The 27367-nt window shown below is 36.3% G+C and overlaps 1 protein-coding gene across 7 annotated transcripts in view; it reads right to left on the bottom strand.

Moving 5' to 3' along the window:
- The window catches only part of LOC115219765 (acidic mammalian chitinase), a 70655-nt gene that overhangs the window by 18093 nt on the left and 25195 nt on the right, over positions 1-27367 (bottom strand). For all 7 annotated transcript variants that reach the window (XM_029790008.2, XM_036509705.1, XM_029790013.2 and 4 more), the window contains exons 5-10: positions 25424-25548; positions 23645-23768; positions 22034-22219; positions 20085-20201; positions 16062-16186; positions 1329-1345 (exon numbers count right to left, since the gene is read on the bottom strand). In XM_029790008.2, coding sequence (XP_029645868.1) covers positions 1329-1345; positions 16062-16186; positions 20085-20201; positions 22034-22219; positions 23645-23768; positions 25424-25548 — 694 coding nt within the window. The remainder of the gene's footprint in view (positions 1-1328; positions 1346-16061; positions 16187-20084; positions 20202-22033; positions 22220-23644; positions 23769-25423; positions 25549-27367) is intronic.

The following is a 27367-nucleotide window of genomic DNA, read 5'->3' as shown; positions in this document are numbered from 1 at the left end:
ATAAGTGGCATGACATGAAAGAACAGATGTTTATTCCATTCCCATTCGTTTACAAATGTTTCATAATTTTGTTGGTTGAAGAATATTAGATATTACATCATCATTTGTATGTTTATAAAATATAGTTTCAACTACCATGAATCGTTCTGAAGATTAGCCTGATAGTTGAATTTTTCAGCACACTTATATATATACATATATATATATATTATATATATATATATAATATATATATATATATATATATATATATATATATATATATATACATATATATATATATAATTTCAACAATTGAGGGTAAAATTAATTAATTATTAATCAATTTCACCAAGTATTCAGTATGTAAAGGGACCATTTAAGGCGAATTCAAAATATTACATTTTATAAAGGGCTTAGTAAAATAAAGTTCAGTATGTGGCAAAGTAATTTATTTTACTAAGCCCTTTATAAAATGTAATATATATATATATATTGATGTACATATATATTTATAAGTATATTTCATATATGTGTTAATCTTGATGTAATATTTATCAAATAACTAACGAGATTATGAATTAGCTGTAAATGAATGGAATAACCATTTATTCTTTCACTTATTCATATACATACTCTCCACCATTGTAATTCCTCTATTTTCAGAATGATGCTAAGGCTTATCCCAACCTTAACCATAGTCATTCTTGTTACCCAAAGAGCTTAATGTGAGCTCTGTTTGACTCTTGGAATCCCTATTACACACACACACACACGTGTGTGTGTGTGTATGACATTGAGAGAGAGAAAAAGAAAGACAACGGTCTTTTTTGCAGTTTATGTTGACCAAATCCACTCACAAGGCTTTGGTAAGCCCAAGGCCAAGTCCATAGTAAAAGACACTTGCCCAAGGTGCAGCACAGTGGGACTGAGCCTGAGATGAAGCTTTTTAACCACACTTCTAGACATGCACCTATACATACATACATACATACATACATACATACATACATACATACATACATACATACATACACACACACACACACACACACACACACACACACACACACACACACACACACACACACACATATATGACTGTGACATTATGCTGTTCGTTCTTGACATAAATTCTTCAACAGCATAAATACCGTATTCCATTCTGTTGCAACCCCAATACAAACCTCAACTGTGTCATGGTGTGGAGAGGATGTAGAGGAGGAGAAGGTGCATCATGATGGTGGTGGTGGTGACAGTGGCAGTGGCGATGATCATGATGATGATATCAACAATGGTGATGATGATGATGATGGAGATGATGATTTTAAAAGGATGTTAGCTCTCACCTGTTGATGAAGATGACCTGCATAAATGAAGAAAAGAAATACGTTTATGCAATAATAATAATAATAATGATGATGATGATGATAACAATCCTTTCTATTATTAGCACAAGGCCTCCATACAGTTGGCTTTAGCAGGATTTGAACTCAGAACATAAAGAGTCAGAAAAAATACAATGAAGTATTTTTTTCTTTTGTGCTAATGATTCTACAATAAACCCCAGCGTATATTATTTGACACATACATGCAAAGAGACTTAGAAATAAAAAATACCACAAGATCCATAATGTAGAAAGAAAAATAAAGTAGAAAGAAAAAACAGATATAGTGAATCAGGAATGCAGACAAATACTATAGAAATGCAGTTTAAAAGAAATAAGAAGCAAACAATATCAAAGAGCACGTTGCAGAAAAGATCGTCGTTAAATCTCAAAGAATCTGTTTTTATGAAAAGGGACAGTGATTCTTCATGCAAAACAAACAGTTTGACTCCAACAGAAAACGTTTTTATCAAGAACTTGGTAAAAAACAAAACAGAAATCAATAGAATATCAGCAGTATATGAACAGTATATATTCTATGTACTGTTTGTGTAGGTTACGTTTCCTGATGAGTTGTAATGCACCTGAGCACTGTATACAATAAGTTCATTATTATATATACATATATATATATATATATATATATATATATATATATATATATATATTATATATATATATATAGTACGTTTAAATATTTGTTGTACAAAATGGCTGACGGTTAGTAAGGAGAGACACAAATAAGAAAGAAGAAAACAAAGGAGCACTGACGCGGTCACAGGAGTGTGACGAAAGAACTCTGGCCGAAATAAGATTAAGATTAATGTAAAAAATAAATAACACTGAAGCAAAATAACACCAAATATATAGTGCGTGTGTTTTTATTGGCTAAACTGGCAATATGACCATTCCGATATATATATATATATATATATATATATATATATATATATATATATATATATATATATGCTTTAATGGGGAGGGGTGTGAACAACAAAGAAAGTGCCACAAAAGTTGTAAAAAAAAAGAAAATCATTTTTGTCCATAATGATGTCTTCTACAGATCAGTAACCTAACAATTGCAAAAATTGTTGTTATTACAACACATGAAATAATAACACTTTTTATCTATGCAAAAACTTGGAAATTTGGGTGCTAATAAATTTTCCCTTTAAATTCTCTGGAAAAATTTGGCAACCATATATATATATATATATATATATATATATATATATTATATATATATATATATATATATATATATATAATATATATATATATATATATTATATATATATAAATGTAACCGGGTGTGTATCGTTGGCGATTTTCTTGCCCTTCCTTGGACCTTTCCTTTTTCTATATTTCTGACAAAGAGCTCCGCTCGAAACGTTAAATCCTCCTTCTTTCTTTCTTTTCCTGAGCGTCCAATAACACTATACTTGTTCCACATCCTTGCGTTGTTGTATTTTCTCTATGTTCATGTTTGGAGTAACTATATATATATATATATATATATCATCATCATCATCATCATCGTTTAACGTCCGCTTTCCATGCTAGCATGGGTTGGACGATTTTGACTGAGGGCTGGTGAACCAGATGGCTGCACCAGACTCCAGTCTTGATCTGGCAGAGGTTCTACAGCTGGATGCCCTTCCTAACACTAACCACTCCGAGAGTGTAGTGGGTTCTTTTTACATGCCACCGGCATAGAAGCCAGTTAGCCACTCTGGCAACGATCACGCTCAGATGGTGCTCTTGGCACCCTACTAACATGGGCACAAGTGCCAGTAAGGTGACGCTGGAAATGATCACTCGAACGGTGCCTTTTATATGCCACTGGCACAGAAGTCGGTTAGCCACTCTGTCAACGATCCCATTCGTATAGTGCTCTTTGCACCCCGCTAGCATGGATGCCAGTCATCAAATTTGATTTTGATTTCACTTGCCTCAACAGGTCTTCGCAAGCAGAGTTTAGTGTCCAAAAAAGGAAAAGGTACGCATTAGTGGGCTGGTTACGCTCCTGGCATAGGCCACGGGTTATGGTCTCATTTGGCTTGCCGGGTCTTCTCAAGCACAGCATATTTCCAAAAGTCTTGGTCACTAGTCATTGCCTCGGTGAGGCCTAATGTTCGAAGATCGTGCTTCACCACTTCATCCCAGGTCTTCCTGGATCTACCTCTTCCACAGGTTCCCTCAACCACTAGGGTGTGGCTCTTTTTCACACAGCTATCCTCATCCATTCTCACCACATGGCCATACCAGTGCAGTTGTCTCTCTTGCACACCACATCTGATGCTTCTTAGGTCCAACTTTTCTCTCAAGGTACTTACCCTCTGTCAAGTATGCGCACTGACATTACACATCCATCAGATCATACTGGCTTCATTCCTTGTGAGCTTACGCATGTCCTCAGCAGTCACAGCCCATGCTTCACTGCCATGTAGCATGGCTGTTCGCACACATGCGTCATACAGTCTACTTTTTACTCTGAGCAAGAGGCCCTTTATCACCAGCAGAGGTAAGAGCTCTCTGAACTTTGCCCAAGCTATTCTTATTCTAGCAGCTACACTTTCAGCGCACCCTCCCCGCTACTGACTTGGTCACCTATGTAACGGAAGCTTTCAACTATTTCTAGTTTTTCTCCCTGGAATGTGGCGGAAGTTGTTCTCTGCACATTTTCAGTGTTTATTGCTCCCGAGCATCTACCACATACAAAAACTATCTTCCCAGTAAGTCTTCCTTTGATATTACTGCACCTCTTATGTGTCCATAGCTTACACTGGGTACATCTTATAGAGTTTCTACCTACGCCTCTACTACAGATTGAGCAGGGCCATCTACCTGAAGGGATTTGTGGTTTGCCTGCCTTCCTACTTATTAGGACTTTAGTTTTAGCTAGGTTGATTCTAAGGCCCTTCAATTCTAATCCTTGTTTCCACACTTGAAACTTCTCCTCTAGTTCTGATAGTGACTCAGCAATTAGAGCAAAGTCATCAGCATAGAGGAGCTCCCAGGGGGATCCTATCTTGAATTCCTCCATTATTGCCTGGCCGACTATGTTAAATACAAGGGAGCTGAGGACTGAACTTTGGTGGACCCCTACATCTACCCTAAATTCTTCAGTGTACTCGTTGCCAACCCTCACCTTGCAGATAGAATCCCTGTACATGGCTTGCACAGCTTTCACTAACCATTCATCTATCCCTAGTTTCCTCATTGACCACCAGATAAGGGATCGGGGGACCCTGTCAAAGGCTTTCTCCATGTCAATGAAAGCCAGGTACAGGGGCTTATCTTTGGCTAGGTATTTCTCCTGCAGCTGTCTTACCACAAATATATATATATATGCACACACACACACAATACACACTCTCTCACACACACACACGCATGCATACACACACATACACACACATACGCGCACACATGCACACACACACACACATGATGAGCCTCCTCAGCTCCCAACCACCAAATCCATTCACGAGGCTTTGTCGGCCTGGTGCTATAACAAAAGACATTTGCACCCAAGGTGCCACACAGCGGGACTGAACATGGAACCATGCCATTAGGAACCAAACTTCTTACCACACAATCACACCTATGCCTAAAGAAAGAAATTATCAAAACTAACCCTGTTCATATTAAAAGAGAAATACTCCAATAAACTTCCTTTCTTCTCTTCTGTTCTATTTGGTGCTAACATATTTTATGATATGCTAGACTAAATGAAATTCTGAAGCAAATTCCATGGAATGACAATCAAATGGCATATGTGTATGAAAATGAACAATAAACACTGTTACAGACAACATATGGATTGTGTCGGGTGATTGACATTAAAGTAGGTTTAGAAAAATGTGCTTTAACAACACGAAAGAGAGGGAAAATAATTTTTTTTAAATGATTGAAATATTGTAATATATAATCTTTATATATAAAATTGAAGTTGTGTGTGTGAGACTCTGTCTCCTCCGATTTAGATTCCTAACTACTCCCACATTTTGCGGTGCAGTTTAACCAAAAGCGGGTATCTTATAGTCGTTATTCATATCGAACCCTTCTGGGTATTAGCACGCGTCTACGATGAGTCTACGATTTAAAAAAATTTACCATCATTTTTCTGCATTTTTAATGATTTTTGCTCGGGTTATATAAGGGAAGTAACTCTCTAAAAATGCTTATATAGTTATTTCCCTTACAAACCCAAGCAACGCCGGGCGATACTGCTAGTATTAGATAAAAGAAACAAGGGTAAGAGAATTAGAACAAGCACAAAATTATAACTACTTAGAACTTATGAACATATAAATGAAAGAAAATCTTAGAATGAAATATTCTGGATGTATGTATTAGATTAAAACTTAAAGCAAAACTAAATGCCAAAAATAATATATGTACTAAATTTGATGGTGGCCATGCAGGAGCACCACAATTTAGTGGAAGAAACTGACCCCTGGACTTATTCCCTATAAGCCTGGTGCTTATTCTATCTATCACTCTCTTCTGCTGAACAGCTAAGTTACAGGGACACAAACACACCAACATCAGTTGTCAAGCGATAGTGGTGATGAGACAAAAACAGACACAAACACAGACTCATACATACATACATACATACATACATACATACATACATACATACATACATACATACATATATACATACATATATACATACATATATATATACAAATAATATATATCAGAATGATAGCAATAATGGCAGTGGTAGGAATAACAGTAATAGCAATAATGGTAGTAGTAGTGGTGGTGGAAGTGGTGGTGGTAACAGTAGAAGTAGTAATGATAGTACTAGTGATAGTTGTGGTGGTAATAGTAATAATAGTAGTAGTGGTGGTAATGATAGTGGTAATGGTGGCAACATATGACAGAAGAGGATCCCCATAAACTGGTTACAATATAAACAAAACTGAAAACATAATAAAATAAAATACACAAATGGAAGTAAATAACTATATACATTTTTTTTATTTTTATTTTTATTTTTTTATTTAATCATTTATTTTATTTTTATTATTATTACTATTATTGTTGTTATACATACATACATGCATACATAGTAATAATAATAATAATAATAATAATAATAATAATAATAATAAGTGGGTGTAAACACATGAACAAAATAAGAATAAACAAAAACAAAAACAAATTACATGAACGTATATAAACAGAAGATACAAATATTACAGGCATTCCCCCCCCACACACACACACATGCACACTAACTAAACACAGACGCACATAGAGATATACGCATGCACAAATGAAGACACATACAATAGAAATACAAAATGGCTGATGGTTAGTAAGGAGAGACACACAAATAAGAAAGGAGAAAGCAAAGGACCACTGATGCGGTCACAGGAGTGTGACGAAAGAACTCTGGCCGAAATAAGATTAAGATTAATGTAAAAAATAAATAACGCTGAAGCAAAGTAACACCAAATATATCGTGCATGTGTTTTTATTGGCTAAACTGGCAAAATGACCATTCCTAAATTCAACAATATATCTATATATATATAATATATATATATGACAGGCTTGGAGGTAGTGGTGACGCTGGCTGGTTCGATTTTGTGGTTTCCTGGTATGCTAAGAGAGATCCAGTGGGACCCTTAGTGGTTCCCCGTTCTTAAAGGTATAATGTGGATGTGCAATGATGGAGTGGATGGTGTGGTGGTGATGCTAGCTGGTGCAGTGGTCTTACTCACAGTACTTCATGGTAGACTATATTTTGTGTGTATGTTACATAACGTTTTTGGCCTTGTCTGTTGTCCCAATTGAATGTCATAACTCTTACTTTGATATTGTTCATAGCTCATGCTCTTGAAACTGCGACATATAATTGGCCATGAGAAAATACCAGTTGAGGCAAATGTATTCCAACTTTTTCAAATGTTTGCCCTTGAGCCTAATTAATTGTCATTGAATATGCAAGTCGAAGTGGAAACAGAAGTCTGTTTAGTGTGAATGGAATATTTGCATCTCTTGGGCTAAGTTTAATTCTAGGAATTAGAACTGTACGACCTCTGTTAGAGCCTGTTACCAATGATGCCTCTACACAATGTTCATGAAGTTTTTGCACTTTCATGCGAGTTCCATTACATAATCCTTGACTGATTGAAAGATTTCTTAGCAGCCTTACAATAGACCCTACTTTTAAGTTGAGGTGATGAGGAGGCATACCAGATGGAGTGAGTGAGTTTATGAATTCAAATGGATAGCTCTGAACCTCCTCTTCATTATTGCAGGACACTGAATCCGTGCTTAAGTACGTTTTAAGTGCCTCTGGTATAATATTAAGAACTTTTTCATTTATTGCAAGACAGAATTTTTAGGAGATAAAATTACTCGTTTTTCCATTTTTTCTGGCATGCAGTTGTTGAAAATTTCTGGGTACAAATGTACAAATTGAAAAGCAAAAGAACAAAATAATAAATGGATTTATGAATGAAAGTTTGATAATTGCGTTTATTTCCACTACGCGACACTTATTATTGCAATCATGTTTTAACTAGCCTATACTATACACACACATACACAAATACATTCATATATATATATATATATATATATATGTCTCAAGTTGTAGCTGTAATTCAAAGGGGCCAGCCTTGCCCAGTATTTGCTGTGTCTATGTATCTATGAACATGGGTGTTTCATTCAACATCCTTAACCCTTTCGTTACCGTATTTATTTTGAGATGCTCTGAGTTGCTTTCAATTATTTTAAATATAACAAAGAATTTAGTAAAATAACTTAGCTATCATTAAGCTAGTGTTAGGAATATAAATTGCAACTAAGGTTTGGTGGTATATTTTGATGCAAAACTTATGAAAACAAGACATTTGTACTACAGAGCCAGAGCCGGTTTTGGCTGGGTTAGTAACGAAAGGGTTAAACAACTCTTGTTCAGGGAACTTTTGAGTGGGATAGGCTACTCAAGCTGAAGAAAATTCTAATTGGGCCCTACCTTCAAGGTCATGTGCTGTTAATCTTGATATGAGATCACCATGTCGAGCACATATTGTTGTAATGCATGTGTCTAGTGTACCCTTATCTGATGGGTAGTAATGATGGGTATACTGGGCTTTGTATATTTTACCCCAGAGTCACTTTGATGGCATACACTGCTCTCTCACTCAATAATAATAATAAATGCCAGTGATTGTAGGGACACTTGAAATGATCAAAAAAGGAACTGGAAATAATTTGAGGATAATCCCTGGCTTGCCATCCATGCAGGAAGTGTAAAAGATTGTCTTAATTGGTACGTCACATGTATTGAGAAGAGCATTGTCGCTATGAATTTTCTTTTTTTTTCCCCTTTATTTTTATTTTCATTGTTTTCTTTTTTTTCGTCTTCTTTCCTTTTTCTCTCTGTCTTCCTTTCTTTCTGTCTTTCAATTTGGTGTCATTATTTTAATAGCCTACCAATGTCTACAGTGAGTTTCTTTGCCCTAGGTGTCAGGAAGACACTCGGCAAGAAATGGAAATAAAATTGAAAGAAGATGATGATGATGATGGTAATAATTTCTTTTCTAAGCCACAGGATCATAGATGAGGTGGACAACACAAGGACAAACAGCAATTTATGTAGGGATTTACATAAAGGATGAAGAGAAAGACACGGAAAAGATAGTGAAATGTGATAAAAGTATACATAGTATACAAAGTATGTGATAACATGAACTCCAGCTAGGGCCAATCAGAGAACCTCATAGACCCAGGATTACTCTGACCCCCAAAGCATGAACCCTTTCTCATGTTTTCCCCATCAACACGCACATACTTAGAGCAGAGCCACTCACTCTAAACATTTTTGCCACTGCCACCCATCTTTTCACAAAGTCACTGGGAGGTAGCACTTCCCTCTCCACCCTCACTTTCCTTTCCGAGTGGAACTTGAAAAGGTCAATGAGTGCTTGACCAAAGAGGAAGGTGTCTTTCCTCAATCTTTTCAACCTCCACTACCCACCCTGCCTTATCAAAGGTGGGTGACAGGGTAATTCTCACAATGGACTCAGCAGATAGTTGGACTCATCCCACATGAGTTAACAGCTGTTTGTCATAACTCCATAAGCCAGCAATACTCGGCGGATACTGCATGAGTGAATGCAGAACAGTCTCATTGTGCTGAGCATATCTCAGAGAGTCCTCTCTGACAGTACTTCCATGCTTGTAGAGTTTATCTCTAACTCACAGTGCTTCTTGGGTAACACTGCCAGACCAGGGATTTCTGGAAATTATCCATAGTAGCACCCAGCTCAAAAGTCCTCTGAAATAGACCAGCTAGTTCATCCTTGTCAACACCTAGAGTTTCAGTGAACAATAAATATAATAACAACAACAACAACAACAACAACAATAATAATAACAATAATAATAACAATAATAATAATAATAATAAGACCTACCAAAAACTGAGCAAATATAAAGATCTTGAAATAGAAATCAGCAAAATGTGGAAGCTGAAGACCAAAACAATACCTGTTGTCATAGGTGCCCTGGGAATGATAGCGAAAGGGACTGATTGCTACCTAACTCAGATACCAGGAAACCCCAAAATGGCAGAAATTCAAAAGATAGTGCTCATGGGAACTGCTCATATCCTACGCAAAATACTCTCTATGTAATCCCAAGGTTTAAAACAAACTTTTTTTTTATTTTTTTTAGTTTTTTTTTTTTTGTTTATTTTTTTATTTTTATGTATTAGACATTCACTAGTAAAATATCAAAAAAAACAAAATATACGGCACAGAACTTCTAACCTGTTGTCTCTTGAGGTCTCTGGGTGAGACTTGGAGCCAACTTGTACAGACATAAAGCAAAAGTCAAACATAGAATAATAATAATAATAATAATAATAATAATAATTGAAAAGGTTGCAAGACGCAATGAAAAGTTTAGAAAAATAAAAAAGAAATAAGTGGAAATTTCACCGATGAGTGTGTTAAATTATAAGGCACTAAAAGAGAATGACTCTCCCCAGACACAACAGAATAATAATAATGATTTCAAACTTTGGCACAAGGCCAGCAATTTAAGGGGAGGGGATGAGTTGATTACATTGACCTCAGCACTCAGTTAGTACTTATTTTATCAACTCTGAAAGGATGAAAGGCAAAGTCAACCTCAACGGAATTTCAACTTGGAATGTAAAAACGGACAAAATGCTGCAAAACATTTTGCCCGGCATGCTAATAATTCTGCCAGCTCACCACTCCAGTAGTAGTAGTAGTAGTAGTAGTAGTAGTAGTAGTAGTAGTAGTAGTAGTAGTAGTAGTAGTAGTAGTAGCAGCAGCAGCAGTAACAGTAGTAGTAGTAGAAGTAGTAGTAGTAGTAGTAGTAGTGGCAGCAGCAGCAGCAGCAGCAGCAGCAGCAGTAGTAGTAGTAGTAGTAGTAGTAGTAGTAGTAGTAGTGCAGCAGCAGCAGCAGCACTAGTAGTAGTAGTAGTAGCAGCAGCAGCAGCAGTAACAGTAGCAGCAGTAATAGTAGTAGTAGTAGTAGTAGTAGTAGTAGTAGTAGTAGTAGTAAGTAGTAGTAGTAGTAGTAGTAAGTAGTAGTAGTAGCAGCAGCAGCAGCAGCAGCAGCCGCAGTAATAGTAGTAGTAGTAGTAGTAGTAGTAGTAGTAGTAGTAGTAGTGGTGGCAGCAGCAGCAGCAGCAGTAGTAGTAGTAGTAGTAGTAGTAGTGGCAGCAGCAGCAGCAGCACTAGTAGTATTAGTAGTAGTAGCAGTAGCAGCAGCAGCAGTAGTAGTAGTAGTAGTAGTAGTAGTAGTAGTAGTAGTAGTAGTAGTAGTAGTAGTAGTAGTAACCACCACAAAAATTTTAAAATATCAAGACCTAGCCAGAGAGACGAAGAAGCTGTGGACAACAAAGGTGACAATTGTTCCTGTGGTAGTTGGCATACTGACACAACACCTTAACTGCTATCTCAGAAAGTGAAGTATATTGGAATTGAGTCCTGCACAGTCAACCTGTAGGAAAGTGTCACCCTTTCTCCTGTGAAGTCTTAAAAATTATTCTTGAGATCTGAGGAGACTTGCTGTCATCTTTATATATAAAATTGAAGTTGTGTATGTGAGACTCTGTCTCCTCCGATTTAGATTCCTAACTACTCCCACATTTTGCGGTGCAGTGTAACCAAAAGCGGGTATCTTATAGTCGTTATTCATATCGAGCCCTTCTGGATATTAGCGCGCGTCTACGATGAGTCTACGATTTTAAAAATAATTTACCATCATTTTTTCCATTTTAATGCATTTTTTTCGCTAAGGGAAGTAACTCTCTAAAAATGTCTACGATGAGTCAACGTTTTTTAAAAAAATTTACCATAATTTTTTTTCCACTTTTAATGCATTTTTTTGCTATTTTTTGGCTATAACTCTCTAAAAATGCTTATATAGTTATTTCCCTTACAAACCCGAGCAACGCGGGGCGATACTGCTAGTCAAAATATAAAAAAAAAATATATCCCTGCTAACTAAAGTAAAATGTAATAGATTAATAATAATAATAATAATAATAATAATAATAATAATAATAATAATAATAATAATAAGGGGGACGTTTAAGAAGAGACACCGGGGACGTTTAAGATGTAAGAAGGAAAATACAGAGCTCCGAAATCTATCCACAAACATCGAAAAGAAGGACACCCTATGGAGCCAAAGATTTACTAACAAAGAATTGGACTATATCCGAGTAAGTAATACGAATTGAAATTTATTACTATTTTCGAAACGAAATGATGTATTTTGACTCGATATTATCTCCACTTCTAACACAACACATGTAAACTTGCATGGAACAACACGATCATCCCCGACCTCAAACACCATGTACAAAGGAACTACGAAGAAATTAAATGCCACCGATACTATTCAACCCAAGAATAACAATCGAGCGGTACGTACATTAAACCTACAACAAAAAATGTACGAAAAACTACACGTGCGAAATAATGTGACAACAGAAATAAACGGACCGGTACCCTACGAAAATGACGACCGTCAAAATAATGGGCCGGACGTTGTACCTCATGTCCCGCAATTAAAACCCAAAAGACGTAAATGGACACGTGAGGAATACATTTCTATCTTACACGCATACTTCACAGCAATGCTCTACCCACAAAATGAAAATACAACAACACATACATATAAAATATGGAAGGAAAATAATAGAGATATAGACTTGGATACAGCAATGAACCCTAATAAATTAGCTAACGTACGAAGATACATTCTCAAAGCCAAAAAAATATCAGAAATAGAAATAGAACATTTAAAAGAAAAAATACACCAGGAAAATGTAGATAGAAGCCACACAACAATGCTCAATAATATAAACACTGAAACTGTAAAACACGAAGACAAACGCAACATTCCCAACAAACACGATGTAAACAACGAAGGGGAGCCTAATGATTATGATAATATAAAAAATAAAATAATCAAAGAACTGAAAACCACAGAGCCCAAAATGGACCACCGACCATACCTCCCAAGAATAAAAATAAACGCAATAACAACACCAATTATAAACAACATAAACCTAGCCGTCACTGAACTAGCCACTGAAACAAAAAAAAGTGATATCACTGTATAAATGACTTGATATACGCAGCAGCCACTGCAGCCACAAAAGAAGCTGGATACTCACCCAAACCCGCCCAAACAGGAGTACCACCACCCAAACAAACCCTGTGGATAAATAACATCCAAAACAAAATAAAAAAAATTAGAAAAGACCTGTCGATTCTTAATGAAATCAGCAAACAAGCAACGCTACTAAGCAACAAAAAGAGAACAAAAATGCTCCGCAAATATAACATCACAGAAAAAGATTTGCCGGAGATAAAAGAAAAGCTGAAGCAAGATATCCTTGCCAAAGCTCAAGAGAAACGCCAATGCTTCTTTGAACAGAACAAAAAGTTCAACTCCGACCCCAAAAAGTTCTACCAAGAACTGGGCAAAAATAAAATAGAAGTCACTGCAGCACCAACGGCAGAAGAATTGGAAGAATTCTGGAGAGAAATATGATCGGCGAACGAACAGCCAAAAAAAAGGAGTATGAAAATAACAAACTCGGCATCTGAACAACTTTGGACCCCCATAACAACTGAAGAGGTCACCCAGGCACTGCAAAAACTAAGCAACTGGAAGGCACCTGGGCATGACAAGATCCCCAACTTCTGGTTGAAATATCTAACAGGAATGCACAAAAAGCTGGCTGAAAACTTTAACAGCATACTAGCAGAGCCAGAGACAATGCCTGAATGGCTCACGAAGGGGAAAACCATCTTAATTCCCAAATCAAATGAAACAACAAAACAGAAAACTACAGACCAATAACCTGCCTCCCTACTATGTTCAAGGCATTTACTGCAGTGATATCGCAAAGGCTGAACAAGCACCTGGACGAAAACAAACTGTTCCCAGAAGAGCAGAAAGGATGCCGCAAGGGCTCATATGGCTGTAAAGATCAACTAATGATTAATAAAGCCGTAACTGAAGACAGCCACAGAAAGAAGAAAGGCCTCAGTATGGCCTGGATTGACTACAAAAAGGCGTTTGATAGCATACCCCACACATGGATCCTCGAAACACTAGCCATTAACAAAGTAGCACCAACAATCATAAAATTCATAGAGCACTCTATGAATAAATGGCAAACAGTCCTACACCTCCAAACAAAAGAGGGACTCATGAAAACCAAAGACATCCCCATTAGAAGAGGAATATTCCAGGGAGACACGCTCTCTCCACTCCTTTTCTGCTTCGCACTGTCACCTCTATCTGATATGCTAAATAGAACTGGATGCGGATATAAATGTTACGGCAAAACGATCAGCCACCTTTTATATATGGATGACCTAAAACTATACGCTGCAAATGACAAACAGCTGGAAACACTATTAAAGACAGTTCATGGATTTACCAAAGAAATAGATATGAAATTTGGATTAGAAAAATGCGCCAAAGTAACCATGAAAAGAGGAAAACTAGTTAAGAGTAACAACATCACACTAGATAAAACCAATGAAATAAAAGAATTAGACCAAAGCCAAACTTACAAATACTTAGGAATCCATGAACTAGATAAGACACAACACACACAAATGAAAGAGAAAATAAAAAAAGAATATTATAGACGAGTTAGATCAATACTAAAAACAGAGCTCAATGCTAAAAACAAGATAATAGGTATCAACACTTTAGCTGTCCCAGTTATAAGTTACAGCTACAATATCCTTAACTGTCCAAAATAGATAGGAAAACAAGAAAAATACTGACAGGATCTAGGATGCATCACCCAAAATCTGACATAGAAAGACTATATATACAACGTATAGAAGGTGGTAGAGGCCTTATACAGCTGGAAAACTACTATAAAATAACCACCATAGGACTGCAAAAATACCTACTTCAGAAGGAAGGAAAACTGATCCAGATAGCAGCAAAACACGAGCAAAACAAAAAACTGTTCTCAGTATTTAAGGAAGCTGACAAATACAAACAAGAAATCATACCACCTAATAAACACAAAGAAGAAGAAGAAGAAGATGATGAAGAAACAACAAAAGCTATAAAACAATGAAATCCAAACTAAAAATAGAACAGCAACGAGCCATGATAAAACGATGGCAAGAAAAGCCCCTTCATGGTAAATACTGCACTAAACTAAACGCAAAAGAAATAGACAAAGAAAAATCCCAGCAATGGTTGAGAAGCTCAGGACTCAAAGCAGAAACAGAGGGATTTTTAATTGCAGCACAAGACCAAAGCCTCCCCACCAGAAATTACCAAAAACATGTAATGAAAAGAAATATTACAAGTAACTGCAGAATATGTGGAGATGGACAAGAAACAATAAATCATATTATCTCTAGCTGCCCAGTCCTGGCTAAGAAGGAATATATTCACAGACATGACAGAGTTGGAACCTACATACATTGGAAGCTATGCCAACATTATGGAATAGCAACAGAAAAAAGATGGTATAGGCACACACCAGAAAAGGTCACAGAAAACGAGAAAGCAACCATACTCTGGGATATGCCGATACACACATATAGAGAAATTAAGGCCAACAGACCAGATATAGTTGTCAGAGATCATGAAGAAAAAAAATGCTTTCTAATTGATGTATCAATACCGGCAGATGACAACGTGTCTCTAAAAGAAATGGAGAAACTCTCAAAATACAAAGACCTGGAAATAGAGATAACTAGAATGTGGAACCTGAAAACAGAAACAATTCCTATCATAGTAGGTGCATTAGGCATGATAAAAAAATATTCAGACAAATACATAACAAAAACACCAGGACTTACAAACACATATAACATACAGAAAATTGCACTACTAGGCACTGCACACATCCTACGCAGAACACTTTCCATACAATAACCATCAGAGCATCACAACAAATCACAGCACATACCCAAGGCACACAGAGCTGCGCTCGGCAGTGAAGTGAAAGCACGCTATAAAAATAAAACTACTGAATAATAATAATAATAATAATAATGATAATAATAATAATAATAATAACAACAACAACAACAACAATAATAATAATGATAATAATAATAATAGCAAGAAGAAGAAGAAAAAGAAGAAGAAGAAGTTAGAAACCATCAAACATACCCAAGTTCTTGATTAATTGCTTTCATGAGAGGATATTTTCCGCCTTGACAAATATTGTTGAAATCATCCAAGCAGATGGTCCAAACAGCTAATCCACCAAATCCTTTGGTTTTCAGCCATTCTACCTGTAATATTGAACAAGACATCACTAGAAGTTATATTATTATCATTATTTATCATTATTATTTGAAAATACAGTCAATACCTGTAGATATATCAAAAGAATGTTTAAGTGAAAACAATAATTTGAATGAGAAAAATAAGTGTGGACTCACTGGTTTAAATTGAGCCTTGATTCTCTTGTATAATATATAACATATATATGGTTAGGGTGTTGCACTAATGATTATAAGGTCATGGTTTCGATTCCCAGACCAGGCAATGTGTTATGTCTTTCATCTTGCTCTGCAATCATTTTGACATCTGACATGTGACACTGTGACACACTTGTGCGCTTGTACAGGCAATGTTGATTTGATGGAGGGAGGGAGCTTACATGAACACAACAATCATTTGATCAACATAAACAAATCATGTGTGGTTGCTCAGCAAGAGATTGCAGAAACCTCTTTCATTGTCTAAGGACGGGAGAGTCCATCGTGTGTGTGTGTGTGTGTGTGTGTACATGCATACATGCATGTGGTTGTCTAAAAATTCATTAGTCAGTAAAAAACAGGCTATCATCATCATCATCATCATCATCATCATCATCATCATCAATGATCAATCATCATCATCATCATCATCAATCATCAATCATCATCATCATCATCATCATCATCATCATCATCATCATCATCATCATCATCATTGTTTAACTCTTATATTGGTTAATGGAGTATATATATCATTATTAACAAAATACAATATTATATGTACATTTGCTTATATATGTATGCATAAACAAATATATATATATATAATATATATATATATAATATATATATATATAAATAGTATCTTCATATATATATATATATATATATATATATATATATATATTATATATATATATATATATATATATATATATATATATATATAATATATATATATATGAAGATATTATTTATAATAATATCAGTGGTTTAGCATGCATGAAAAAAAAACTATAATGGTATAAAATATCAATTAATTATTAAGGGTAATAGCAAGCAGCATGCTGACATAGCAGTTAAACTGGCCAAACTACAAGTTATCACGAAACAGAAAGGTGAAATCAGGCAAATGGATAAAGAACCTAAGAACTCCATCTTATATATCTTCATACATATTTAAATCATTTTTCTTCACTTCGATCGCTTTTTATCAGATTTGCATTCAAAGCTGTCATTGTACACATTCGTTGAAACGAATAAATCCTATAACCATGTGTCAGTGATGGGTCATTGATGGTCATCGATTAGAACTAACAGTTCAAAATCAAAGGTGATTTGGGTATGTCTGACTTTCAATTTTCGATTTTTCTCATTATTGGGATGGGGTTCTTAGGGTCTTTATTCATTTACCTGATTTCACCTTTATGTTTAGTGATAACTTGTGGTTTGGTCAGTTTGCTTGTAACCTAAATTATTGATATATATATATAAATAAATAGATGGAGTTGAAAGCAGATGCTATTCTGCGTTCAGCTCCATTTATTCACTTATACTACACAAATTACTGCACATTAACCCGGAGTTTCTACCATTTAATAGGTCGCTACATCCTAGTTACTTGCGTGAATTTTGCTAACCTGGTAACTGTTTATTGAATTTTCCATGTTGACAGTAAACAAAGGATAATTCATTCATCCATTTATATATATATCATCATCATCATCATCATCATCATTTAACGTCCGCTTTCCATGCTAGCATGGGTTGGACGGTTCAACTGGGGTCTGGGGAGCCCGAAAGCTGCACCAGTCCAGTCAGATCTGGCAGTGTTTCTACAGCTGGATGCCCTTCCTAACGCCAACCACTCCGAGAGTGTAGTGGGTGATTTTATGTGCCACCGACACAGGTGCCAGACGAGGCTGGCAAACGGCCACGCTCAGATGGTGTTTTTTATGTGCCACCGACACAGGTGCCAGACGAGGCTGGCAGACGGCCACGCTCGGATGGTGTTTTTTATGTGCCACCGACACAGGTGCCAGACGAGGCTGGCAGACGGCCACGCTCGGATGGTGTTTTTATGTGCCACCGACACAGGTGCCAGACGAGGCTGGCAGACGGCCACGCTCGGATGGTGTTTTTATGTGCCACCGACACAGGTGCCAGATGAGGCTGGCAAACGGCCACGATCGGATGGTGCTTGTTACGTGCCCACAGCACGGAGGCCAGTCGATGCGGTACTGGCTACGGCCACGTTCGGATGGTTTTCTTATGTGCCACGTGCCACCGGCACTGGTACCACAAAGATACAAATTCCATTGATGTTCATCTATTTTGATTTGTACAAATGGATGAATTATCCTTTGTTTACCGTTAACATGGAAAATTCAATAAACCAGGGTAGCAAAATTCACGCAAGTAACAAGGATGTGTGTGTGTATATATATATATATATATATATATATATATATATATATATATATATATATATATATAATATATATATATATATATATATACACATATATATATATATACATATATATATATATATATACATATATATATATATATGTATGTATATATATATATATAGATAGATAGATAGATGTATATATATATATATATATATATATATATATATATTATATATATATATATATGTATGTATGTATATATATACAGATAGATAGATAGATAGATAGATAGATAGATAGATAGATAGATAGATAGATATATGTATGTATGTATGTATATGTATATACATATATGAGGTAGAAAGACATCAAAAATGGTATGTAAGACAATAAGTGCTCGTTCAGACTGGACCAAGTGCCTAAAGTTCAGTGTTGAATGAAGGGATACAGAGCCAGAGCAAACAAAGGTTGCCTAAAGGTAATACACTGGTTGGGTTAATGAAAGTATAATAAAATTAAAGTTGAACAGGTAGTTGCAAAGATATCAAATCATTTATAACATAGTTATACAGATACAGAGATGAATATAAAACTATATAAATTTAACAGAAAAACCTGATCATCAGGAGAGCAAATGTTAATAGTGAATCCTCATAGAAAAGCACCAGAGTTCATACTATAACATCACTGATGAAATAGAGGAGAATTCAAGTAGTCCTTCATTTTGATTTGATTTTGGACAAGTAGGTAAAAATCATAGGAATTGCTACTCAAACCTCACAAATAAGAGAGTGGAGAATATGAGTAAGTCTTTACAGCTGTTTCTGGTGTTTGGTGTACAGTGGAAGCAATAATATGTACTGTGTTCATATACTTAAAATATTGGCAAATGTATATGAATCAACAGAAGTTTAAATTACATCATGTTTCTACAATGTCATCTTTGTATTTGGTTTGCAAGACTCTTTGAAGTGAATTTGTGTGTCGAAACAAATTTTGTTGTGTCTAGGGAGAGTCATAATGCCAATATCAATAACACATGCACTGGTTCAATTCCACTTCCTTATTATTAATCAGTTGGTTAAATATCTATCCAAACAGCTAATCGATCCTTTGTTTAACTTGTTGGTTTAAAAAGTCAGGCATTTGTTTTGCTTTTGCATTATTCATCAAAGCTTTTTTGTTGCTATTTGCAACCTTTTCAATGACTCCTCTCTTCGTCCATTGTGGAGGCCATGCTATGTAATTATCACAGCATTTTGTTGAGATGATTTGTATGTTCTATTAAACATAGAATACCACACCTGTTTTCTATATATTTTTATTATTTCTATTAATTGGCTCCTGCTCCATACACAAACCTATTACAATGCCCTGTGTTGTACTACATTGAATACTGGAGTGTGGAACTCACTACTGAACCAGATCTTTGGTTACACGTCATGCTTCGCAGTGCCTTTTCCCAGTATATTTATGTATGTACATATAAAATGCATAGCTGCCTGTCTTACCTTTAGTTTCAAACTCTCGACATTGTCATAACCAACCCAAGTTCCGCCTTTGACGATGTAGGGTACTTTAGCTTGATCCATCCAGTGATAGTCGCTTTCTGTCTTCATTGTACAAATCTGAAAATATAGCCATGAAATGCCACATGATAACATGTAACATATATGTAGCTCGCGCTGGGGTCGATGTAATCGACTTAATACCTATGTCTGTCCTTGTTTGGCCCCTCTGTGTTTAGCCCCTTGTTCTCTTATTGGTAGATGTAAAAACAAGTACACAGACAGACAGACAGATTTAAATACATATGCAGATTTGCATTTGTGTGTGTGTGTGTGTATATATATATTTGTGTGTGTGTATGTATATATACATACATACATATGTGTGTGTGTGAGTGTATATATGTATGAATGTGTGTACGTGTATATGTATGCATGTATGTATGTATGAATGTATGTACATATGTGTGTACGAGGGGCGTTCAATAAGTAATGCCCCTGACCCACTTACAGTTGTTTGATCTAGCTGAAATTTTGCATGTGCACTTATTTATACCTCTATAGATTAAGTGGTGAATTACAGCTCTGAACTAATTGTGGTTTCTGATTTACAGGTGTTTGAACTGAGTCAAGTGTGAAATGGAGCCTGTTGAGTGTCGAGCAGTGATCTGGTTTTTGTATTTGAAAGGACGCACACCACGGGAGACTTTTGATGAAATGAAAGTAACTTATGGTGATGATGCCCCATCATATGACCTTGTAAAACGCTGGCATTGTGAATTCAAACATAGTCGGAACTCTGTGGAAACAGCTCCCAGATCTGGTTGCCCCCTTCTGCCATTGATGAGACGTCTGTCCGTCAAGTTGAGGCTGCCATTTTGGAAGGTCAACGCATAACTATTCGCCAAATAGCCCATAAGGTCAATATTAGTACCGGGTCTGTGGAAACTATCATTCATGACCATTTGCATATGCAAAAGGTGTCTGCCAGATGGATTTCCAGGTTGCTCACACCTTTCCAGAAGCAAGAACGCGTTGAGTGCTCGAGGATGAATTTGGAGATGTGCCAAGAAGATGAGTCAAAATTTTTCAAAAGACTGATCACACAGGATAAAACCTGGGTCCATCACTATGATCCATAGACCAAAGCCCAGTCAATGCAGTGAAAGCACCGTGACTCACCTCCTCCAAAGAAGGCAAGGGTGCAGCCCTCCGCTGACAAGGTTATGCTCACAGTCTTCTGGGACCAGGACGGAGTAGTGATGACAGATTTCCTGGCAAAAGGCACCACAATTACAGGAGCCTATTATGCTTCACTTTTGAGGAAATTAAGAGAAGCTATCAAAATCAAGAGGCGGGGCAAGATCAGCAAAGGCATCCTCCTCCTGCAGGACAACGCTCCGGTCCACAACTCGCGTGTCACCAGATCAGAAGCACAGGCGTGCAGCTATGAACTCCTCCCCTTGCACCCTCTGATTTTCACCTCTTCCCAGCCATGAAGTTGATTTTGAAAGGAAAGCGTTTCCCAGATGATGCAGCCTTGATTCCTGAAGTCACATCGTGGTTGGAGGACCAAGCTGGGGTCTTCTACAAAAACGGTCTCCAGAGCTGTATCAAACGATGGGAGAAATGCATAACTCTGGGTAGTTCCTATGTAGGAAAAGACTAATAACTGTGCCAAGTGTCGTTGCTCTACTGCTATGGGAAGTGGGTCAGGAGCATTACTTATTGAACGCCACTCGTACATATGCATTTATGTATGTATAGTTTAAATACAATAAACATTAAAAAGAACAACCAAAAAAAAACAAAGTTTGACTAATAAGGTATTTAAGGAAAAAAGAAAGTGTCTCAACGTTTAGTTCTTCATCAGAAGAAAGAGAGAATCATATAGGGCGTAGAATTATGTTGATACTAATGAGATCAAAGATAGATAAGAGAACATTTCTTACTTCATAATAAGCCAAAAATCCATCCTCTCCAGTATATTTGCCAGGAGGTGATGGTCCACTTGATGGAGCTCCAGGTTTAGAATTTGTAGCATCGGATAAAGTGAAACCTCTTCCATATGTGGCCAAACCCACATTTAATTTTTCCTTTGGTGCTCCTTCTGAAACATAGTAGTCCATGACCCATTCCTATGCAAGAGGTACAAAAATGAATAAAAAAACATAGGTAAAAAAAAAAGTATAAAATATATATACTTATATATACTGAACTAAGAAGGTAAGTGAGATTATTGTAATAAATATGATTTTCCAGAGCAGAAAAGAGTTTTCAAGTCTGCAAAAAAATTTTCAGTTCTTGATTATAACTATTTTACAATTAATTATGTTACTAACAGGGCATGAACATCACACAATCTCGTTGAAGTCATATTCACAACAGTAGTATCACATTTTATTGGTGAGATCCTAATATTACGAGACAAGTTACTGGTAGATTAGTTCTGCTATCTGGTTCAAAGCTGGTTTGAATCCAAATTCTTACATTTAATACTTTAAAAAACAGGAAATTTACAACACTCCATTTTAATATTTCCAAAAAATATTGGTAAAGGTACCCATTCAAAAGGAATCAATAAATATATTTTAACTTTAAAAACGTCTGGATGATTAGCTTAAAAATTTTATATATTTTTAGCTTTACATTACATTTTACTCAGTACACCTATCAATTGTTTTCAGGTGCACAATTCCAACCAGTCTATAAAAATTTCTCTTGACTAGTTTTGAACTCAGAACTCATAATATTTCAACCACAGACATTAAACATCCTCAACAATTATATTGGTTTCAAATTTTGGCAGAAGACCAGTTATTGGAATGGGGATGGGAGGCAGAGTAAGTTGATTACATCAACCCCAGTGAACAACTGGTACTTATTTTATCGACCCTGAAAGGATGAAAGGCAAAGTCGACCTCAGCAGAATTTAAACTCAGAATTTAAAGACAGGCGAAATACTGCTAAGCATTTTGCCCAGTGTGCTAAGGATTCTAGCAGCTCACCACCTTATCCTCAACCATATTGCCCAGGGACCTCAGACATCTAGGAGCCCAATTCTAATCTATGTATGCTGTGGCTTGCTATAAATAAATACATATTATAGGTCCCAGTACATTGATTTACCCAGTACAGATGGACCTGTGTGTATGGGGGTCATGTTATGTTGTCCTAGAGACAGGAAAGTCGTTTCTTTCATTAACAATGAAAGCCATTGGTTCCTATTAATTATTGTTCAGCCCCAATTCACGAAAAAGCTCTACAAATGAAGCTAAAAACATGGTAGTATGTAAGAAACTGTCAATGACAAACCCTTACCATATACATATTTGTGATTTTGAATAAGTTAGTCAGCAATGTAGAGAAGAAGATACTGACATTTTGAGATTGATCCTTTGTCTGAGAGGGAAAAAAAAATATAGTTTCTCTCTTAGACAAAGAATCCCAAAATATCAGTATCACCTTTTTCTTCAGAGAATACAAACTTCTTCAGAATGGAAAACTTTAGAATATAATTTTTATTACTGAAGACCACTTCCAGACTATACTGTTCTACATACCACATTTAGTTGACGGCCATTTCCTGTTGCATATGAAGCTGCATACAGTGGTGCATTCTGTCCAGCTTTGTGGTCCCAATAACCATGTAAATCATACGACATGATTGTTATATAATCCATGTTTCTAGATTTTAAAAGAGGAAAAGAAACAAGAAACCATAATGTTGACAACAGCCATCATAACAGACACATTTTTGTAGCCATACAACAAAAATAGAACATATTTTGTTTCCTGTAGTCTCAAGATTTCATATTCACAAAGGAAAGAAAACAAAGTGTTTAACTGTAAGTATGAATATGCCAGAGATCTCAGGAAATTATATGGACTGATGCTTACCATTTTGTGTGTGCATGTGTGTGTGTTTATGTTTGGTTTAAAGTGGATGAATATTTAATATCATCTAGTTTTGTTGCCAGATTATTTCAGTAAATATTCTTATATAATCTGATATCAACTCTTGGCAGTTAGGCCGACTGAGGCATTTTGAATATATCTCATACTGTGAACTCATAAGAATCTGCTGTTGTCGAGTGTATCCTTAATAAAAAAGTTAAATTTATTGAATCGTTCCAAAGAGGCAATGAGGGAACCACCACTTTGAAAATAGCATCAAAGTCTTTCTCATATGGTCCCTACAGACCAGAGATTGAACACCAACAATCAGTTCCCTTTTGTGAATAATCTCAACATTCTACCAGATCAAGCTTCTGAATACAGAGCTGGTCTATCATTAATAACTTTCACTAAACTATTGAATCAGTCATCAGTTTTGCAGTGTTTCTAATTCTAACTTTGTGACACTTACTTGGTTGTTGTGATTTAAGAATTTGAGCTCTGGATATCATATAGTGCCATTGTCATTGTTATCATCGTCATTGTTATTTTAATGTCCACTATGCATGCATGGGTCAAACAGAATTTGTTGAGGCAGATTTTCTAAGGTTGAATGTGCTTGATATTAATTTCTGATCCTTAACTGGTTCTCCAGAGGTTGAACTGATTGTTGGTGTTCAACCTCTGGTCTGTAGAGACCATATGAGGAAGACTTTGATGCTGTTTTCAGAGTGATGGTTCCCTCGTTGCCTCTTTAGAACAATTCAATACATTTATCTTTTTTATTATTATTTTATTATTTTATTTATATTATTTACAAATTCTCGGGCCTTGTCAAGTAAGGATCCCAACTTTGAGGGGTAGGAGTTCACAATATTGAACTGTACGAATTTAGCTCTAGATTTATCCCTAGTGTCTTTGAACAAGTTAATAATTGTTTTAATACCAGGCCATTGTTGGAACTCATCACTTATCTTTCTAAACTTTTTTATATGCTTTTGTAATTTTTTGCTTCTAAGGTCTCTCTCTGACTTAGTTGGGTTTGTCAGTCATATTTTCTAGTGATTTGTATATTACCAGGAGTCATGTTTTGCAGTATGCAGCTTGATTAATGAATAAGGTGATTTAGTTTCATTTACCTCAAACAAATTATGATGTTTCCCCCAAACATAAAGCTGAGTTGCTACTAATACCAATTAAGTTGCTATATATAAAAATAATACTTATAACTCTTATAAATTGAGTGCTTTCACTAGCTGAACCTTATCCAAGAACAAACAGCATGCATGTGTACATACATGTGTGTGTGTGTGTTGTGTGTGTGTGTGTGTGTGTGGTGTGTGTGTGTGTGTGTGTGTTTGTGTGTGTGTGTACAGGAGATAGACAAATAAATAGACAAGCCATTAGACAGGCAGACAGACAGACAGATAGATAAGTAAGCTTACTTAGCAAGAGTTGGGACATCATATCCAGCATCAATTTTTGATTTTCCAGCAGCTACTGCACATGTCAGAATGAGTGGTGTCTGCCCTGTTTCTGTTGCTTCTTTGTCAAATGCTGCTCGTAATTCCTGTTTATTAAAGAAAATATTGGAAGACAAATTATTAGACATAAATTGCAAATAGCTTTCAGTCAAATGATATTTTTATTTCCCTGCAAGATCATAGGTTATGTTCTGTATAAGCACCACTGATTTTTCATGCATTCTTCAAATTTTCTTTTTGCATCGCCCAACTGATGCCAGTATTGTCTAACAGATGTTAAAGGATAATGGTGTTTAATAGTTGGCTTTTAAAGAAACAGAGAATGCATATACAAGTATTGGTAAATGCTAGGATGTCTGTATGTAAGTGTGTATGTTGTATGAATAAAAAATATGGGATGCTTTAGATAACTAATATTGATATGTACTCCAATCAGAACATTGCTTCACCTGACATCAGAGTTCCATGGACATGCAGGAATTTGGACTCTACTACTCCATATTAGTATATTGCTTGTTGGCACAAATTGACAGTCAATTAAATTGATCACAATACTGAGTGGTACATTGTTTTATCAGCCCAAGAAATATGAAAGGTAAAATTGACATAAGTGGAATTTGAACCCAGAACATAAAGAACCAAAAAAATACAGTGTCCAACACCCCTAATGATTCTGCCAATCCACTGGCCCGCTGATACTGCATATAATGATATATTTAGAATAGTAAAAGAAGAAAAAGAAATCAAAGATTCTAAAGATGATTCATAATGCCATACTGCTTTACAGCTTTTAATGCCTAGAATCTTTCATATATTTAACCCTCTTAGAACTGGGCCCCTGTGTCTAACTTTATCCTCCATCTAGGTTTCTGAGCAAAAAAATAGTTGCATACACAGTTCCAGAGTAATAATTGCAGGCAAACTAATGGACAGAATCACAAAAGAATTCAGGAGAATAACAATAATAGTCCTATATCTCAACTACCAAATTTGTTCACCAGAATTGCTACTTTCTTCATCACTTTCAATAGTTTGTCTGAATCACTCCCATTGTCTGCATAAGGGTAAACTCTTTGTCTAAAGAGCTATTAGATCGAGAGGTAAAAGCGCAAAGAGAGGCTGTGTGCAGGATGGGTGAAGCAGCAGAAAGAACCTCTTGCTGATTATGTACAAAGAGAGAGAGAGAGAAAGAGAGAGAGAGAGAGAGAGAGAGAGAGAAGAGAGAGAGAGAGAGAGAGAGAGAGAGAGAGAGAGAGAGAGGGGAGTTAAACTGGAAGACGAGAGCAGAAAACAACACGTCTCTCTCCAGCCTCAACTTCCTTTTTAAGTGAAACTTGAAAAAATTGATGAGGGATTGGCAAAAGAGGAAAGTGTCTGACTTTAGCCCTTTCAGACAAGTCCACCATACTACCTCTTTTGCTACATCCACCGGACAAATAAAAACTGCCTGCCCCTCCCAGTCAAAGGAGAGCAGTGGGGCAATCTTTGCTATGGATTCAGCTGATAGCTGGATCCATCCTACACACAACAGCAGGCATTTGACATAAACCCCACAGGTCAGCAATACTTGGGCACTGGATGAGGGCATGCAGAATAGTTTCATCACTCTGCACAGACTTCAGGCAGGCCTGTCTGATAGCACTTCTGTGCCTGTAGAGTTTATCCCAAAACAGGTAGCACCTTTCGGTAGCGCTGCTAGGCAAGGGATTTCTGGAAGTTATCCAAAGGTCCAGGCCTGAAAGTTCTCCAAAACAGACTAGTTAATTGATCCTTGTCAACCCCCAGAGTTTCTCCAAAAACATCATTGCACTTTCCCTCCACTAGCCCTCTATAGAACGCTAGAGTGGAACTACCACCGACCGCATTGCTCACCTGGTGGAGAGATGTCAGTGCTTGATGGCACTT

The sequence above is a fragment of the Octopus sinensis genome, linkage group LG15, assembly GCF_006345805.1.
Source record: "Octopus sinensis linkage group LG15, ASM634580v1, whole genome shotgun sequence".
Classification (NCBI taxonomy): Eukaryota; Metazoa; Mollusca; class Cephalopoda; order Octopoda; family Octopodidae; genus Octopus; species Octopus sinensis.
Note: the sequence above shows the minus strand (reverse complement) of the source record. Positions and strands in the feature narration are given on the sequence as shown.